This window comes from Prionailurus bengalensis, chromosome E1 (genome assembly GCF_016509475.1).
Source record: "Prionailurus bengalensis isolate Pbe53 chromosome E1, Fcat_Pben_1.1_paternal_pri, whole genome shotgun sequence".
Taxonomy (NCBI): Eukaryota; Metazoa; Chordata; class Mammalia; order Carnivora; family Felidae; genus Prionailurus; species Prionailurus bengalensis.
This window is the reverse complement of record NC_057347.1, coordinates 55,521,800-55,541,123: the sequence shown is the minus strand read 5'-3', so window position 1 is coordinate 55,541,123 and position 19,324 is coordinate 55,521,800. Positions and strand designations below refer to the sequence as shown.

General features: G+C 52.1%; 1 protein-coding gene across 3 annotated transcripts; it reads left to right on the top strand.

The window, feature by feature from the left end:
* Positions 1 to 11,669: 11,669 nt before the first annotated feature.
* On the top strand, positions 11,670 to 19,193 carry WBP2 (WW domain binding protein 2). 3 transcript variants are annotated; one of them, XM_043585314.1, is made up of 8 exons: positions 11,670 to 11,803; positions 13,912 to 14,020; positions 15,152 to 15,287; positions 16,158 to 16,250; positions 16,900 to 17,034; positions 17,227 to 17,349; positions 17,813 to 17,889; positions 17,996 to 19,193. In XM_043585314.1, exons 1-8 carry the CDS (start codon positions 11,745 to 11,747, stop codon positions 18,047 to 18,049), a joined length of 786 nt encoding a protein of 261 aa, XP_043441249.1. In that variant the 5' UTR covers positions 11,670 to 11,744; the 3' UTR covers positions 18,050 to 19,193. The 3 variants fall into 3 exon arrangements, with proteins under 3 accessions (XP_043441249.1, XP_043441251.1, XP_043441250.1); XM_043585315.1 differs by lacking the exon at positions 11,670 to 11,803 and adding an exon at positions 12,064 to 12,189; XM_043585316.1 differs by lacking the exon at positions 16,900 to 17,034 and having other exon boundaries at positions 11,671 to 11,803.
* Positions 19,194 to 19,324: the final 131 nt, after the last annotated feature.

Below are 19,324 nucleotides of genomic sequence, written 5' to 3'. Positions count from 1 at the left end.
GAATTCGGGCCTGACTAGCCAAGTCCGCGGCCACAGCAGTCCCTGCCACTTGCGAAGCGATTCCCAACTTGCACAACTCATGGAACTTTGTGCACCTTAACGCCAAATCCCAGCATCTACGGCTTTACAGCTCAGAGCAGGGGATTGGCTCACCGGACTGCACAGCTGGCAAGGGGCTGGCTCCAGGTTTCAGTGTCATCCCATCTGGAGCGTTATCTGCAACCATGCACTTCCTCCGAGACTCTGGGGTGATGCTCGCGCTGGAGGGCTGGCGCCTGCATGAGATTCTCTGAGATCTCGAGCTCCGAGGAGGTACACTGAGGCAGGGCAGGCTGGCAGAGCAGGAGGAGTAAGCCAGGGGGCCAGCCCCTCACCGTCCCTGCCAACACTTCAATCAGAGCAGATGGTACATACTTCATCCAGTTTGCTCAAAAAGGGAACCCGTTTAAAAAAAAAATGTTATATGGGTGCCTGGGTGACTCAGTTGGTTAAGTGTCTGACTTCCGCTCAGGTCATTATCTCACGGTTCATGAGTTCAAGCCCTGCATTAGGCTCCGTGCTGACAGAGAGGAGCCTGCTTGGGATTCTCTCTCCCTCTCTCCCTCCCTCTCTCTCTCTCTCTGCTCCTTCCCTGCGTATTCTTTTCTTTTCTCTTTCTCTCAAAATAAACTTAAACACAAAAGAAAGAAAAAAGTTAGAAAGCCACCAATCTAGTCCAAACCTTCTACCTTTTTTTTTTTTCCCCAGATGAAAAGTAACTGAGGCACAGAGACCGGCAGGCGCTGCCCAAGGCCACCCAGTCCAGGTCACCAGCTCCATGTTCCATGGTTTAGGTATGTCCTGTGCTTAGAAATGTGTAAACACACACACACACACACACACACCTCACACACACACACACACACACACACACGCGCACACACACACACACACACCGTGCTTCCCAGCACTGTCCCCTATTGAAGAACTGCCCTCCCGGTGCCCCAGTTCCCATGGCTGCCAGAGCCCTTGGCAGAGCTTCCCCAAGGGCCTGTGGTCTCCAGGCTCCCGCCAGAGCCCCTGCTGGTCACCGGCGCTGGAAGAGAGTGTGAAGGGTCTTCTGAGGCTGTGTTGCTATTAGCTGAATCTTGGCTCCTTTGGGCCAGGCGGGGAGCCAACCTTGAGCTCCACTTGAGCTTTGTTTCTGTGGGAAAATGAGCTCCGGAGTTCCAAACAACCGACTGAGCAGTGGCCTTAAGCATCGCGCTGTCTTGGCAGCCGCCTTGCAACCTTACTCCTTTGTGTTCGTCTCCTGCCCCCTCCCCACAGTCCAGGAGGGGAGAGGCTCACCACCCTCTTCCCTCCTTTCTCATCCCCCTCCTCCCAAGGAACACTCACAGAAGTGCCTTCTTTCACCTCCCCTCCTCCCAGGCCCCGGGTGAGGCTGGACGGGGACTGTGGCTAAACACTCTCATTTGATGCTACCACGTAAAACGTGGAACATGAGGACACTCACCCGCTGCAGGGCCACATCTTCCAGAAGATTCGTAGGAACTGCAGGAGGCCCTGGGAGGTCCTCAGGGGCTTCCCCCCAGGGCGGAGCCCGCAACCTTCTTCCCTAGGGCCCTCAGAGAAGGAGCTGGGGTTACACGGCTCAGAGGTACTTGGAGCAGAGCACTGAGGCAGGCAGGAAGTCCGCTTTGGTATTCTGTGTACTTTATCTTTAAAAGACATTCCAATTTTGAATTTTATTCCGTAAGATCTCCTATTTTGCTTTAATATAAAAAACAATGCTTGGGGTGCCTGGGTGGCTCAGTCAGTTAAGCATCCGACTGGATCTCAGCTCAGGTCTAGCTAGTGTGTAAGCTGGGTGTAAAGCCTACTTAAACAAACAAACAAACAAACAAACAGAGGTGCCTGGATGGCTCAATCGGCTCAATCGGTTAAGTGCCCGACTTCCCCTCAGGTCATGATCTCTCAGTTCGTGAGTTCGAGCCCCACATCAGGCTCTGTGCTGACAGCTCAGAGCCTGGAGCCTGCTTCAGATTCTGTCTCCCTCTCTCTCTGCCCCTCCCCCGCTCTCACTCTGTCTCTCTCAGAAATAAATACACATTTAAAAAAATTAAAACAAACAGACAAATGAAAAACAAAACAAGGCGTACGTGGGTGGCTCCATCTGTTAAGCATCTTGGTTTTGGCTCAGGTCACGATCTCACGGGTGGTGGGTTTGATCCCCACTTCAGGCTCTTCACGGACAGTGTGGAGCCTGCTTGGGATTCTGTCTCTCTGCCCCTCCTCTGCTCATGCTCTGTCTTCCTCTCTCTCAAAATAAACTTTATTTTTTTTTTTTGATTTTTGTTTTATTTTATATTTGAGAGAGAAAGAGAGAGAGTACGAGCAGGGGAGGGGCAGAGTGATGGAAACAGAATCCGAAGCAGCCTCCAGGCTCCGCGCTATCAGCACAGAGCCTGATGCAGGGCTCGAACCCATTAACCACGAGATCACGTCCCCGGGCTGAAGTCAGACGTTTAACCGACTGAGCCACCCAGGCGCCCCAAAATAAATTAAACTTTAAAACAAAACAAAGCAAAACACACACACACACACACACTCAGCACACAAAAGCAATGCTTTTCTGCCCCAGCAGTGAGAATGTTTTTGGGCGTGAGTTTTGGAATCAGAAAGTTTTGGCTAAAAACTTTCCTTCAGCCATTTCTTAACTGTAGGTATTGGGCAGGTACTTCAGCCCCTCCGTGCCTGGGTTTCCTCACTTGTAACATAGGGATAAGAGTAGAACTGCGCAGCATTATGTTGGAGATGAAAAGAGATAATTTAGGGAAAGCGTTTGGTACAAGTCCGAGCACAGCGAGATTTCAGTAAGTGTTGTTGTCGTAGTAATAGTTAATGTTGTTACTATTCCCCAGTATAACCAAATAAAATCAATGTTCTTAGAAGATGTGTGAATCCTTGGGAGATCCCCAGATCTGTTCCTCAGGAGCTAAGGTTAGCCCAGACCTAAGTTTGCCAGGACACTACATCACGCCCCAGTCGCTAAGATTGGAAACTTTCGCTCACTTAACAGTATTTATTCAGTGTGGGGCGCTGTGCTCAGTGCTAGGGAGACAGGGGTGAGTGACCTAAACAGAGATGCCCCTGTCCTCATAGGAACCTCACAAACGATCATTGTTTGTGAATACAAGGGCACGGCCCCGCCTCTCAGGAGACGCCCAAAAGAACTGAACACAGGGACTTGACCAGGAACTTACACACCCATATTCCTAGCACTTTTTCACAACAACCGAATGGTGGAAGCTATCCAAGTGTCCACCGAGGGATGAATGGATAATCAAAATGCGGTATTTACATATAGTGGACTATTATTCAGCCTTCAAAAGGAAGGAAATTCTGACACTTGCTACGACAAGGATGAAACTTGAAGACGTTACATCAAGTGAAATGAACCAAAAGCAAAAGGAGAAATCTTATATGGTTCTATTTATATGGGGTTCCTACAGTAGGCAAATTCGCAGAGACAGAAAGGGGCGGGGGAGGGGAAGTAGGGAGTCGGCGTTTACTGGGGACAGAATTTCAGTTCAGGACGATGACAAGGTTCTGGAGATGGATGGTGATGATGGCTGCCTAACAATGTACTGAACGCCACCAAATCGCGCCCTAGAATGGTTAAAACAGTAAATTTCTTTTAAAGTAAACTCTACCCGCAACGTGGCGCTCGAACTCAGGACCCAGAGATCAAGAGTCACATGCTCTTCCAACTGAGCCAGCCAGGCGCCCCCCCAAACAGTACAGTTTATGTGTATTTTACCACTGACGGGGGTCAGAACACGCCTCCTGTGCTAACGAGACTCCAAAAACAGCAGACACAGGAAAGGCATTCTGACCTCCCCCTTTCTTCCTGAAAAGAGAAGATAAAACTCCCACGTGAAAGATGCTCTCTCAAACCAGGAAGGAAAAAAAAACATGCTTATCACCAGGGAGGGGATGTTGAGGCCTAGAGACATCTGTACAAACCAGCCTTGTTAAAATAACTCGTAACTTCCTTTGGCCTTCTCTGCCACAATTACTCCTCTTCATTCAACCTAGTATATGAGCACTCGGGCCTAAGTTTTGGGGTCTTCTTTTTCCTGTGAAGGCTCCCGCCTACATGGAAAAATCAAATCTGCTGCCTTTTCTCCTGTTAATCTGTCTGATGTCAACTTGATTCTCAGGTCCGGCTAGAGACCCTACGAAGGCAGAGGGAAAGTTCTGTCTCCCCTACAGCACGATGAAACAAAACAGAACAAAACACGTTTTCCCAGAGACAGAAAAAAAAAAAAGGAAAGAAAGAAGAAAGAAAGAAAAGGACAGTGGCCATGAGAAGGGACCCTAATAGGGCTGGGGAGGGGCATTTCCAGGGATGACCTTCCTCGAGGGACAGCTGAGGCCTGTGGGCCAAGGATAAAGAGGGCGGGTGTGGGCGGGGCCTGGCCTGAGCTCTCCCCGTCAGGGAGTGTAATAAGGGTAGGGAACAGGATGAGGTGGACCAGCCAGGTCTGACATGGCAGAGCCTGGTCAGGAGGATTCTAGATTTTGCTAGGAGCGATGGGAAGCCAAGTCAGGGTGTCACGTTGAGAAACGATGCAATCAGATTTGAAAGTCTAAAATCACTCATGGGGCGCCTGGGTGGTTCAGTCGGTTAAGCGTCCAACCTCGGCTCAGGTCAGGATCTCACAGCTTATGAGTTTGACCCCCGCATCGGGCTCTCTGCTGTCAGCACAGAGCCCACTTCGGATCCTCTGTCCCCGTCTCTCTCTGCCCCTTCCCTGCTTATGCTCGCTGTCTCTCAAAACTAAAGAAACATTTAAAAATAAAGTTATTTTTTAATAATGAAATAAAATAAAATCACTCTGTTATTTAGATGAGAAGTGGGCTTAAGGAGAGAAAAGCAGACGAGAGGGACTACGAATGCCCCACCTCGCATCTTTCCAGGAAGAAGGAGAGGAACCTCGCCAGCTCTGGGAAAGAGCACCCAGAATAGCAGGGAGGGGCCCACATCTGCAACAGCCTCTCTTGGTCGCTCTTCTCCCTGAGTCCCCCGCATCAGAGGGGTCCCTCCAGGCGTGGCTCCTCATTGCCGGGGTGGGGACACCTTCAGAGGTGACGCCCATGTCTTTCCAGGGCTTTGGAGGCACAGAAGTGGGAACGGACAGCGGGAGGCTTAGGTAAACACTGCCATAGCAGGAACTGCTCAGAATAGGCCTTACAGCTGCGTCTGGGGAGACTGAACTTGACAGAGCAGGGAGGTCTGGACTGGGAACCTGGGGTGGGGCTCATCTCCATAGCAACCAGAAACAGCCCCAGCCAGGCCCTGGCTCTGCCTTCTGATGGAGGAGCTTGTGTTACTGAAATACCCACAGGCAAAATGACACGCCCGGAATAGCTCGGTTCCACATCACCAGCCCCTCATGTGGCACCTGCCACTCCGACATTGTGGCCACCCAACCAGCAGCAGGTGGCTGAAAGCTGAAGGTCACCAGGAGTCTTTCTCTCACTGGCTTGTTTGAAAGATGACAACCGGCGGAGTGAAAAAAACCTGGCATATCAAGCATGGGTTTATTCGATAACACTCAGGTACGAGAACCGTCAGTATTTTTCCTAAATCAAATAAAATTTGATTATGAGCCGCCCTTTGCCAAGAGGGTAAGATATCCAACCTCAGGCACGCTTGGAAGGATGGTGGTGGTCTTTGTCCTTGGTCCTTTGTCCGCTGGATAGGAGAGCTTCTCCGTGGGGTGGGAATCTTCACTCCACACGGATGGCACTTGAGACGCCCACTGTCTGAGCCCAAGTGGTCCTTGCATGGCGAGCCTTCTCTCCCCTGGGCCAAGCGAGGGTCGGGGATGGTGCCCAGTTGCTGTCCTTCTGCTCCAAACCCACGGTAGTAGTCTGCCAGAGCAAAGTACCACAAAGTAAGTGGCTTAAAACCGACAGAAACCGTTGTCTCACCGGTCTGAAGGCCGGCGTTCGAAACCAAGGTCTTGGCAGATTTAGTGCCCTCTGAGGCTGTGACGGAGAATCTATGAGCAAGGCCGCTGTTTTCTGGCAGTTTGTTGACACTATTTGGCAATTCTTGGCTTGTAGAAGCCTTTGTCTTCACATGGCCTTCTCCCTGTGAAGAAACTTCCCCTTTTTATAAGGACAAGAGTCATACTGAATTAGAGCCCACCCTAATTACCTCATCTTAACGAATTACATCTGCAACAACCCTACTTCCACTCCACTTAAGGTCACGTTCTGCGGTACTAGGGGCTAAGATTTCAACACGTGAATCTGGGGAGAACACAATTCAGCCCATGACGCCCACCCTCTACATTGGGCTTCCCGATGCTGGGGTTGGGGCTCTAGGGGCCACATTTGTCCGGCATCTCCTCGCGGGGCTCTGCCAACAGGGGGCGCTAGAGGGCCTGCAGGGCTCTAGGAGGAGAGGGAAACGGCACTTGCTGGGGGCTCCGGGCACCCCAACATCAAGGGAAGTCTTCTTCGCCAGCGGTGGCAGCTTCGAGCACTTCCGGACACCTTGGCATCCTTTGCTTAACCTCTTCAGTTACCTCGCCACCTAACTCTCCAGCGACACGACTAGCTTTATGCCTGTTTTACTTCTTCACAGTAAACGCTCTCTGGTCCCATAGCTGCTGTGGCTCGTCTCCGGACTGGACCCCTTGACACAACCCAAACCACAGTTCTCGTCGTCCAGCACCCCTGCTCTCGGCAGCCACGCCCCACCTCTTGGGACTGCCAAACGGGAGCAAGGCAAGTGGGTTACCGCTAGAGGATCCCCCAAACTCTGCTTCTGTCCCTGGGCTCTGGGAAGTACCCCGTCCCCTCTGCGGGTCCAGCCATTTACCCTCTCTCGCCCTCCAGCCCTTCCGGCCCCAGCTGCACACAGTGGGCCTTTTTTTTCTTAGAAGGATGTGGGAACTTCTGGGCTCAGCCAGCACTGAGAACATCTGTTAGAGAACCCAGAAGCCCACCCACCCTGGGAACAAGAAGGCTTGTCTACCCTCTTGGCTGAGAGAGGAGAAATGCCTCTCAGTCTGAGTCAGCCACCGCACAAAGAGTGAAGAAACAAGGTGATATCTAAACAGCTGCTCAGCTTTACAAAGAGGCTGAGACTTACCTAAATCACCCCGATGCAACCTTTAGCATACTGATTTGGGAATCCTAAATATGAGACAGTATCAGCTTCAGGAGTGGGGAGAATGCAGGTCCCCACGGTGGTGGGGGTGGGGGTTGCCATCCTCAACTTCAACGCTCCCTTTGCCTTCTCTCCTCCTCCCATCCCACCCCCCCACCCTCATCCTTTCTTCTGAAACAGGGGTTCTCAAGCTGAAGATTGCATAATCAATTTAATGCATAACAATTAGCATTTTTTTAACCTAAATTTTTTTTTAATTTTTTTAAGTTTATTTATTTTTCAGAGAGAGAGAGAGAGACAGAGAGAGAGAGAGACAGAGCATGGGCAGGGGGGGGCACAGAGAGGGAGACACAGAATCCGAAGCAGGCTCCAAGCTCTGAGCTGTCAGCACAGAGCCCAATGCGGGGCTCGAACTCACGGACCGCAAGGTCATGACCTGAGCTGAAGTCGATGCTCAGCCGACTGAGCCACCCAGGCACCCCTAAAACATATTTTTTAACGTTTATTTATTTTTGAGAAAGAGACAGAGCACAAGCAGGGGAGGGGCAGAGAAAGAGGGAGACACAGAATCTGAAGCAGGCTCCAGGCTCCGAGCTGTTGGCACAGAGCCCGATGTAGGGCTCGAACTCAGGAACTGTGAGATCATGACCTGAGTCAAAGTCAGCGTTTAACGGACTGAGCCACCTAGGCGCCAAGCAATTTTTTAAAATTACAAAATAAAATAGAAAGTTTGAGAGTACATCAAATCATACAAATTTAAACTGTCCCAAAGCTGGTCTAGGGAAAATCAGAGTTTTGCTTTTTGTTTTTTTGTTTTTAGCTGATGTAATTCTGTCTCCTGGGGGAAGGGGGGAGATAGCATTCATGATAAGATGCTTAAGCAATTTTTAGATAAATTTTAATAGCATTAAGATTTGTTCTGGGAAATTGGTTACCCACCTACCCAACCCAGCTGTCTTCAGTCAGGAGCCCAGTGAGGGTGCGTGGCTGGCTCAGCTGGTTGAGCGTCTGGCTCTTGCTTTCAGCTCAGGTCATGATCTCACAGTTCGGGGGATCAAGTCCCACGTAAGCTGGGTTCCATGGGCTGATGGTGAGAATCCTACTTGGGATTCTCTCTCTCCTCTTTTCTCTGCCGCTCCCCCTGCAGCTTAGATCTGGGGCACACCCACTAATTGTTGGAAATTGCAAAGCCTGTCTAGGGGTATCCCTGATAAGGATTCAGCAGTCACCGAGGGGGATCATCAAGCTGTCTTATAACAGCTGCATGACCTTGGGCGAAAACCATGCTTTCTGCTAGCTTTGCTGTAGGCTTTATCTGTGTCTCTCCTCCCAGCCTGACTGCTGGGCTACTCTTTTCTGTTTTAGTCTGAACTGATTTTTACTCTTTCAGACCCAAACAGGTTTTTCCTCTTCCAGCTGCACTTATAAAATATACATCTGTGTGTACTTCTGTCCTGATATAAAATGTATTTCTTTTTTTTTTTAATTTTTGAGAGAGAGCACGAGAGAGGGAGGGAGGGGGGTGGGGGGTTGGGGACCGAGGCTCCAAAGCAGGCTCTGTGCTAACAGCAGCGAGTCTGATGAGGGGCTTGAACTCGTGAACCTTGAGATCATGACCTGGGCCAAAGTCAACCGACCGAGCCACCCAGATGTTCCTAAGATGTATTTCCTACTATGGGGTCGGGGGTAAAAAAAAAAAAAAAAAAAAAAAAAAAAAAAAGGAAAGAAAGAAAAGAAAGAAAAGAAAAAAGAAAAGAAAAGAAAAGAAAAGAAAAGAAAGAAAAAGAAAATCATCATCTGGTAAACTGCTCCCCAAACTTTGTAATGTCGTGGCACGTATAGAGAATGATTATTTATTCAGAACAAATAGGATCTGTCCTGCTCACTAGGGCAACTGCATGATGCTTTCTGGGCCTTCAGAGGTGACCGGCCACCACGGGGTTGTCCTGGGGCGAAGGGAGCAGTATGGCAGGCATACTTGGGCCCTAGCTTAGCGCACCACTCAAGAAGCTTCCCTCTGGGGGGAAAAAAAAGCTCCTCCTCGCTGGAGATCAGGAGGGATTACAGCTCAGCAAAGAGCGATCATTTCTGGAAACAAGCAGAGCCTGTGTGGACTCGAAGGCAGAAGTCTGAGTTCTGAGACTTGGGCTCAGACACGGGGCACTTTGCTGCTGACTTGGTTCAGCAATGAATTGCCCTCGAGCCCCCCAGCATGGGTGCTGGAAACCACTGGCCCCTTTCACAGTTGGGAGATTCTAACACTATGTTCATATGTCATGCATTTATTTTATTATTATTATTTTTAAGTATTTTGTTTATGTTTAAAGATTTTGTTTCTAAGCAATCTCCACACCTAACGTGGGACTCGAATTCACAACCCTGGGAACCAAGTGTCGCACGCGCTACTGACCCAGCCAGCTGGGTGCCTCGTGGTCATATGTTTTCATTAAATTTGGAAAAGTCAAACATTGAAGCTGGACTCAACTAAGCCTGCTATCTCTTCTCCACTCTGACTTCCTCTTCAACACATTTCCTCTCCTGTCCAGAGGCCTAACCATGGCCACATACTGTGTTTTCAGGATTGTGTATTTTAGTTCTTTAAGCAAGGCCTCCAAAAGCTTTAGGCCCCACAAAACCTCCAATTGCCTCTGTGACCAATCAAGTTCCGCAAAGGGTCGGGGGATGGGACTGTACTGGTTCCCCACCTTCCCTTTTATGGTCCTCAAAGCTGCCATTCTTGCATACCCTTTACTGGGTGGATTTCACTTTCTTTTTGAAATTTGTTATTAATATTTAGAATGTGCACAACAAGCAATTAAACATTACAAGAAAGTAGACAACAAATGCACAGAGTCACCAGCCTGCCCAATTCCCCAGACCCACGCCTCAGTGGGGTAATCCAAAAACAATGCCCAGTGGTTCTTTCCAGAAATTTTAGATCTAGATCTAGATCCTAATTTAAATACAAGCAGAAGCTTTTTTTTTTTGAAGCATATTTACACACCCAGTTTGTACTTACACTTGATCTTAGCCAAAAGGCCGAGAAGTGATTATACACCGGTTTGTACTTAACAAACTGGCATTCTTTCTGTATCTGCACATGGAATTTGTCTTCAATTTTTTTTTTCAAACAGCTGCATAGACTGTATGTGCCAAAATTAATTTAACTACTAGGGCAGAGTATATCATGTCCATCATGCAGTGATTCATGCACGTGTCCTGCAAAGTCCCACCTGCTTCTGCACAAGTCTTCACAGAAGGCCAGGGGCACCTCGGTGGCTCAGTCAGTTGAGCTTCCAACACCTGATTTTGGCTCAGGTCATGATCTCACAATTCATGGCATCAAGCCTGGCAATCAGGTTCTATGCTGACAGCGCGGGGCCTGCTTGGGATTCTATCTCTCTCTCTCTCTCTCTCAAATATAAACCTTAAAAAAAATAAATAAAATCAAACTCTGATCCTGTAAGATTAATGATGCACCGCCACGTGAGGAGTGAGACCCCCCTGATTCCTCCTCAAGATCCACTCAGAGGTGGGGGTAGTTTACATAATAACTACAGCTGCCCAGTGGACGCCGCCCAGTGCTGGGTCCTAAGCTGAGATGAGTCAGCTCTCTTTTGTAAGCCATATAATGGGGCTGCCGGTCTCGCTTTATGCCTAGTTCCATTTAATTACTGTCTTGTTTAAATCTTCCAGCTGGGACGCTGCTGGGCTGGCCCGACTGTAAGCTAGAACATTCCAGGAGTAGCAGCGCCACCGCGAGGCCAGCTCAGTGGAGGCGGCCAGGAGGTGGGGTGGCTACCGCTCAGAAGGTGGGTTTGGCGGAGGCGTCAGGTCCGGGCATCGAGCCCTCCCCCCGCACGGACATTCTCACCCCCAACTCGGAGAGTGTGGGTCTGACTTCAAGACATGGATGGAAGTTTTTCCTGGCTCCTCTCTGCCAGCCCGCCACCATGTCCTGGAACTGGGTCCTGCACTCATTTATGAGGCTAGGGACTACCCTAATCCGGGGCAAAGTCAGACTCAGGGCTCCATAAATGTTGAGTGAATAAAGATGCGCCAGCAAGTGGCTGTTCAGCATTCCCCACACCAGGTTTAGGTTCCTATACCCCTATTAGGTGAGTATGCACTTTTGAGCTCAGGGCCTTTATGATAAATTCCCCTGTGACGTGTTCAGCTGTTCATTCTGGGTCTCTTTGAAGACGGGATGGAGAGTGGGGAACGCGCAGGCCGCTGAGTCAAGCAATAAAAGGAGTCAACCCAGGCCTACGTTTTGGGAGACTACAAACTCCAGAATACATCCTTCCACTAGCGTAGAGAAAGGCCGATTGAAGGAGCATTGCCTTCTGGGAATTGTAGTCTTCAGCTTGTTTGTGATGCAGGCGAAGCTCGGAGGGGAGGGGGAGTGTGAGTAAACTATGACCACGTGACGCTCGAGATCAGGTGGTGGGGACAGCCTCCGCGCAAGAGCTGTGATTGGCTGACTCTAATACGAACGACGCCACTAGGGGCGGGCGCTAGGGAGGCGCAAGCGCACTGCGTTGGGAGTCTCGGGACCCTTCTCCGAGAGACTATGGCGCTCAACAAGAATCACTCGGAGGGCGGCGGAGTGATCGTCAACAACACAGAGAGGTGACAACATTGCGGAAGGATCCTAGAGGAACGAAGGGAGGGAGTGGGCGGCGTGGGCGGGGGGCGGGGAGGTGGTGGGGGATAAGCCCGTGAAGAGGGGAAACTGATGGGGTGCGGTGGTGGGGGGGGTAACGGCTGGAGGCGGGGCCGGCGGGAGGGGGGCTGGTCGAGGAGGAGGTTGCGATTAGCCGTCGGGTGGGGGTGGGGCTGCTGGACGGGGACAGGGCTTGGGGAGACAGGACCCCGGGGTCGTTCTTGAGCCCCCTTCCCAGAGTCGATGACTTCAAGAGATGGGAACAGCCTTAGACAAAAATAATTGCCGTTTCTTGGGCGTTTACTACATTAGTACGTGTCAGGCCCTGCTTCTCTCCTATCTTATTTAATATGTAAGTACTGCGCGGCAGAGCATACTGTTATACACGTTTTACACGTAGGGAAAGTGAGGCACGGGGAAGTTGAGTAACTTGCCTGAGATCACAGAGCTGTAAATAACCAAGATGGGATTCCAGGAAAGGTGACTTTACATTGTTCCCAGTTTGTAAGTCGATAGGCTTAACTATCAGTATGTAGCCTTTTAGTATATTCCAGAACTGCTGAGTTTCCAGATGAGAAACTGAGACCCAGAGGTGCCGTTAAATAGGTAGCGCTTGTCAAATGTCTAACACAGTTCCCGGCAGGGTGTCCGTCCTTGTCTGTTTCTTTCCAATGCATGTTGACTTGGTTTACTCCCAGAACCGAGGTCTCCCAACTTAAGAGTTCTTTCTTCCCACCCCTCCCATCAGTTCTGTCTCTCTCCCCATCTCTGGACCTCTCAGTGGCTTCTCTCTGGCTCCTTGGGCACTGAGAATTGGATCATCCAGCTTTGGTTGAGCTATGCTGACTCTGAAATGCTTCTTGAAGGCAGAAGGCGTTTAGGAGGAGTCTGAGTCACCAGAAGAGACTTGGTGCGATCAGAGTTTTGTAGCCTGCTAAGGCCAGCACCCAGAAATGTTTGATGAGTCAGGAGAAAGCCTGGGGTGCTCCCAGCCTCAGAATACTGACTTCCCCTCTATCTTACGTGCTCAGGTCTGCTGGACCAGCCTGTTCCTAGTAATGACCTCTTTTCTCTGAGTTGTCCTTCTCTTTTCTGGTACTAGTCCTCTCTCCCACTTAGCCCTCCCCAGTGAAAAAAGTTGTGGTATTTGGGAGGAAGGGGAAGACAAATGGAACCATGTGAACTTGGACCTTGTTATCTTATAATCAGAGAAATCTCACATTGTTCCCAGTTTGTAAGCTGTCTGTGTGAGAGCCAGTCTCCGGCCTGGAAAAACACTTTCGATGCCATGTGGTAACATCTCCTGGGACTATTTTTCTTTCTTTCTCAGTGGGACTTTGTGGGACAAGAATGTATCTATCCTGCTTGGGCCTCCTACCTGGCTTAGGGCTCCATTCTGCTTGCTAAATAATAGTGTGCCTTGTTTGAGAAAATGCTTTGGCCCCGTTTCCCCCCAAATTGCGTATACAGTAATTGAAGTTTAACGTTTAAAATTTCATGTGTAAAATAGCCTTGCTCTTTTAAGCCACGAATCCCTTTGAGAGTGATCAAAGCCACGGATTCTCCGAGAAAAATGCATGTGCACCATCATCTCAAGGGCTTCGTGGCCTAAAACCCCAGCCAACCCAGGTCTGGAAATCCAGCTTTAAAGGAGCCCTGAAGTAAAGCCCTTTGGGGATGCATAGAGCCACGTCTTAAAGGGTTTGTGTATTAGGACTCAAAAACAAACCAGCGAAAACAGAAAACACCTATAATAAGGACTCAGAAGAAAATGGGAGAGTTAACCCAGGTAATCTAACCTGATTTGAGGGATTACAGGGTTAAGGCTTTAAAGCCCTCAGCTCCTCTGGTGTGGTCACCTGGGTGTGGGGGGGTGTGCGAGGCTTGGGGAAATTCTGCAGACCTCTGCCTTGCTCCTCCCTTCCAGGGCTATATTAATGGTTTCCTTGCAGCAATGTCAAAACAGAGATGCGACATGCTGGACACCTGCCTACCGGGGGCGTGCAGTCCCTGGGGAAACCAGATCATGGCTCCAGACTGGCTCATCAGGGCTTTTCCTGCTTTCTTATCACAGCATCCTGATGTCTTATGACCATGTGGAACTTACATTCAATGATATGAAGAACGTGCCCGAGGCCTTCAAAGGGACCAAGAAAGGCACCGTCTACCTTACCCCTTACCGGGTGAGTTGCACAGTGTGATGGTTGGTTTGAAAGCTTGTGTTTCCTGGACGCTGATGGGGGTTTTAGGTCAGCGTCATGAGTCCAGTGGCCTCTGAACCTGGTGAATGTTCGTTCCTCACTCCACGTGTTTCTGTCACATGCTCTTGGGTGCTAGAACCATCAGACTGCTTGTGCAGCTTGAACTGACCCCTGGGTGTTGACTCCATGCAAATTCCAGATCTTTTGCTGTAAAATCTGTGTGTTGTTGGGTCAGTCCCCGCTGCTGGGATGACTGCAGCCTGGAGTAGAGGCTGTTGTTACTTTGATTTCCGTCAGAGTAGCCCACGAGGCCTTTGTGTACATCCAAAGTGACAAATGTGGTAAACAGGATACAGTAGCAGGGCCACAGCCTCCAGCTGGGCAGAAAGCCCGGCAAAACCCTGCAGAGCGAGAAGTGCCAGACTGCGGAATGGGCCTTGGCCTGAGAATTACCCAGGCCGACTCTGAGAGCCTTCCAGAGAAAGACAAATGGCCATTCTTGAAAAAGGTTCGCTGCCTGTAGCTACCAAGAGTTAGATTTAAAGACGGTTGGAAGTGGGGCGTAGCTTCAAGTTTTTATCAACGGGCCTTGGCAGAGAGACAAGGGAGCCTCAAAACGCCTTTTCTGTCATCTTCAGCCACAGATGGAAGTCACGGGTTTAAAACAGAGGGTTGTCCCAAGTGCGGGACGGGAAGCTCTTGCTGCTCTTTGGGCAGCCCCCTTCTCCCAGGATCTCACCCCGTCGGGCTACACCTCCCCGCTCTGGAAGCCAGCGCTGCCTACCCCTGCCTCTCTGCCCCAGCGCTCTGCACTTTTGTGCCACATCCGCCACCCCCTCACCGCCACTCAAACGGCAGGGCGGTCTGTTCCTCTCACACACGCTGTGAACGGCGTCTTTTTTCTCACAAACACCCACGTTCGGCCTCCAGCCAGGCTGCACGTGGGACCTTTCACTTTCAGAGTGCTCTCCAGAAGCTTCCTGGGTGCAGAGCGCCCTGGGGCTGCTGGGCCCTGGCCGGGGGAGCAGACCCCTCACGCACGGGAGGTGCTAGCTAAGGGGGGCTTCGGGCCGTGGGGTGGGCGCTGATGGCTCCCGTCCTCTCTGCCTGCAGGTTGTCTTTCTGTCCAAAGGAAAGGATGCCATGCAGTCCTTCATGATGCCCTTTTATCTGATGAAGGACTGTGAGATCAAGCAACCTGTGTTTGGTGCGAACTACATCAAGGGAACAGTGAAGGCTGAAGCAGGAGGTGGGTGATGAAGGCTCCGGGCCACGGATGGGGCTTCCAGAGAGGTGCTCTGCCGCGCCCCTGCTAGACGTCCCCTTCGGACCCTTATCACCCCCGGGCCTTGTCCTCTTCCTGGCTCTGGGTTAGCTTCCAAGCCCAACACCCAGGCTGCCAGTTGTTCAGCAGAGGTGGGTTTTGGCCAAGGGCTAGGAGATGCTGGCGTGAAAGGTAGCAACTCAGATCACATTCTCAGAGCAAAATCAGCTATGTCACTGCAAACTAAGAAAAAAAATGCTTATCGTGACCTGGGGAATGTGTGCAAAGTTTAGCTGTCAGGTTCTCGGGAGGGGCCTTTTCCCTAGAGCCAGGAAGAGCCAGCTGTCTCTCTGCCACCAGAGACGCCCTGTTTGGTGGCCGGCTTTTGTGCAGACACCAGAGACTTCTTTGTCGAACTTGGCCTTCCCCTCACACCCAGCCAAGTGGAAGCTTGGTCTCTAGGCGCTCACAGTTCCCCTCTGGCAGAAGCCAGGTTCGAGGGGCCAGGGGTCCATCCTTAGGCCCCTCAGGAGGGGAGATCTGCTCTGAACTTGAATGTCACTTGTTGCTGAGTGAACCTGCCCTAGGGAGGCTGCTTCGTGGGGGTGGGAGGCTCTAGGGCTGATGGACTTCCACGGCTGGGGGTGGGGTAACAGGCTTGTTCCAAGAAAGAAGAGCCGCCTCTTCCAAAGAGCGAAGCAGGCACGGGCAGGAGGCGGGCACTGCAGAGCCAACCCTTGCCCCGCAGGCCACCAGGTCACTGGCCAGAGACCCCAAGAGAACAGAGAGCCGTCCCTTGAGGCTCTTGAGGCTGTGTTCTTTTCCTGAGCTGTTGACGCAATGTTCCCCTCCCAGGTGGCTGGGAAGGCTCTGCGCCATACAAGTTGACCTTTACGGCAGGGGGAGCCATCGAGTTTGGACAACGGATGCTACAGGTGGCATCTCAAGGTATCAAGGCTCTGAAAGCCCCCGGGGCGAAGGACACACTGACACGCGTGGGTTTAGTTTGTGCATTTGACTTGGTTTACTTTTTATTCTGATCTTTTAAGCACTAGAGAGAGAAAGTCTCTGGGCCCCGGGCCTGCCGGGGCTGGGAATTGAGAAGAAAGCTTGTAATTAGCGTCACTCCGGCCTGTACCTCGAAGGCTGGGTTTGCCCTGTCTGGAGCAGGTATAGGACATCTTGACAAAGCTCTTTGGACCCAAGGACATTTTACTGTGGCCTCATAAAAACAAACGTGAAACCCAACCTTTAAGCTACCATTAACACTTGAAATCCCCAAGGGTTGTGCTCGGCAGACATCCTCCCGTCGCCCCCAGCCTCACCCCGGCTCCGGCTGGTACCCCATCCCCGAACCTCCCTCTTTCTGTCCATCTGTCCTCTGCCCACCCCTCCCCGCTGCCCTTGACCTCCCCTGCCTTGGCTCTGACCTGCCTCCCCATCCAGACTCCTCACTTCTTCCCTGACCAAGGCTGGCTCCAGCGTGGATGGGGAGTGGAATGGGGCGGGGTAGGGCATGTCTGCTGTGCACATTCCAGGGACCCTGCAGCTCCCCTCGGTAGGCGACACTCATTTCTCTCTCCCCTTGTACTTATAGCCTCCCGAGGTGAAGCCCCCAATGGAGCCTATGGGTATTCTTACATGCCCAGCGGGGCCTATGTCTTTCCCCCGCCAGTCGCCAATGGAATGTACCCCTGCCCTCCTGGCTACCCCTATCCACCGCCCCCACCTGGTGAGTGTGTCCTTTGCTGCCCACCCCTCACCCCACCCACCCACTAACCACCCCACCCAGGCCAGGGGGTTGTAGAGGGGAGACTTGTTCTTCAAGCTGCTTCAGGACTAATTGAGAAGGTGGAGAGGCCCGGGAGCTGCCAGCTGAGGGGCTAGGCTGCTCACTGGCCCCTGTTCCTCTCTTGCCGAGCAGAGTTCTATCCAGGACCCCCCATGATGGACGGGGCCATGGGATATGTGCAGCCCCCACCACCGCCCTATCCTGGGCCCATGGAACCTCCTGTCAGCGGCCCTGATGTCCCCTCTACTCCTGCAGGTGAGGCCCTGGGCTGCTAGCAGTCCTGGGGGGCCAGCCCTCCCCTCTCCGTGGCTGTGTGGAGAGCCTCAGAGAACGGTTAGAGGTCGGCCGGGAGCTCCACCTGGTGAATGACCCCGAGCCTTGGACTAGTCCCGGGGACTAGCAGTGTGGTTGCTCCTGGGGAGGGTCTACATTCCACCCTCACCTCCAGCCTCTTCCCCGACTAGCCTTGTGCCCGGGGGCTGGGACGGTCTCCCTGTATCGTCTTGTCTTCTGTAACCGCATGGTGGCGGTACCACCTGGCGGGATCATGGGGAGAGAGGGGTAAAGGAGTTGGACAGAACCAAACTGGACCAGGCAGCACTAGCTGTGGGGGGAGGATGCCTGGCGGGGGGCATCTATCTCAGTACAGCTCCAGGGGCAGCTGGAAGAGGGGAGGGCTTGTCGCTGGGACTTAGCCCAAGCGTGTTTGTTCTCGCAGCTGAAGCCAAGGCGGCAGAAGCGGCTGCCAGCGCCTATTACAACCCGGGCAACCCACACAACGTCTACATGCCCACGGTGAGCAGGGCCCATGCGCGGGCGGCCAGATGCAGGGGGTTAGGGGTGGGAAGATCTGGTCTCGTTGTGAACCTTCTAATGCGATCTTTCTTCCTTCCTTCCTCAGACCCAGCCTCCGCCACCTCCCTACTACCCCCCGGAAGATAAGAAGACCCAGTAGACCCCTCCCACCCCTGCTTCCCACCCCTCGTCACTCTTCCCTTCCCTTCCTCTTGGGGCTGAGACTGGGGTTCGGGGGGGTGATGGAAGGGCCTTGTTCTTCCTCCAGGTGTGATTATAAAACACTTCCCAAGGACTGGTGTTGAGGGAAGGGGGGGCCCCCCTGACTCGGGAGCCGTGCCTCGCAGCTTCTCAAGCTATAGCTCAGAGCCCGCTCAGTCGGCGCCGCTCGGTCGTGCTTCCCTCCCGCCACGCCTGGGGCTCTGTTCAGGAGCGTGAGCGTCCACCTCGTTCCCGTCTTGCTCTAGTAGTTTCTCCCCACGGAGACTCTCTGGCCACCTCCTGTACCGCAGTCCAGCTCCCTCGTTTTGGAATCCACTTTATACTCGGCCTCGTGAACTCCCTCAGACCAGCCTCGGGTCTTCCTGAGGGCCCCTGCCAGGCCCCCCTCACATTCCCTCCACTCTGGTCTGTGCCTACCCATGGAAACCGGACTGTCAGCCCACATTCCAATCCCAGCCAGCCTCCAGCCCCGGTCACACTCTTCTTCCCCTCCCTGTCCTGTCCTGTCCTCGGTCGTCTGTTGTCTGTCGCCACCGCTTTGTGACTTTTTGGAGCTTTAACGTGAGCTTCCAGGGGGTGGGCCGCCTCAGGACCAGGCCGCCGCGATGGGGAGGGAGCCCACTGCTTCCCCCCCGAGTGTTCCTGGCATTTGTTTCCCTTTGCCTTCTCTCTTTTCTCTCTAGAAGGGGCTTCTCAGACTGGATGCGTGTTCATCCATCCCATCATGCCATTTGGGGGCTGCTGGGTGGGCTGGAACAAAGGCCCTGACCCCTGGGGCCTGGCCTGAACCTGTGTGCTGACCGTGACCTCTCACCAGCCCCTCACCCTGCCCTCTTCCCTTTAAGCTTCATGCCTAATTGGTGATACGCCCCCTGGATGCACTAAAATTTGCTCTCGTTTGCTTCTGGACTGGCCGTGAAGTGAGGAGATGGTTATTTAAAGAGAATTCCCTATTTATTTGACAAAAAAAAAAAAGGAAAGAGAAAGACAACAACCAGTTAATATATTAACGTGAAATAAACCCTGTTTGCACCTTGATTTGTTTGCTGAAAATGTGAAGTAGTAAAAATGAAGTGACTGGACCTGTCTGGCTCTGTGTGTGGTGACCAGCATGATCTCTTAGAAAAAGAGAACTGGCTGCTAAGGGCCCTGGGGAGACTGTTCCCGCCCCGTGTGAGAGCCCCTTGTTCCCACAGCGCATGGGGGCCCAGGA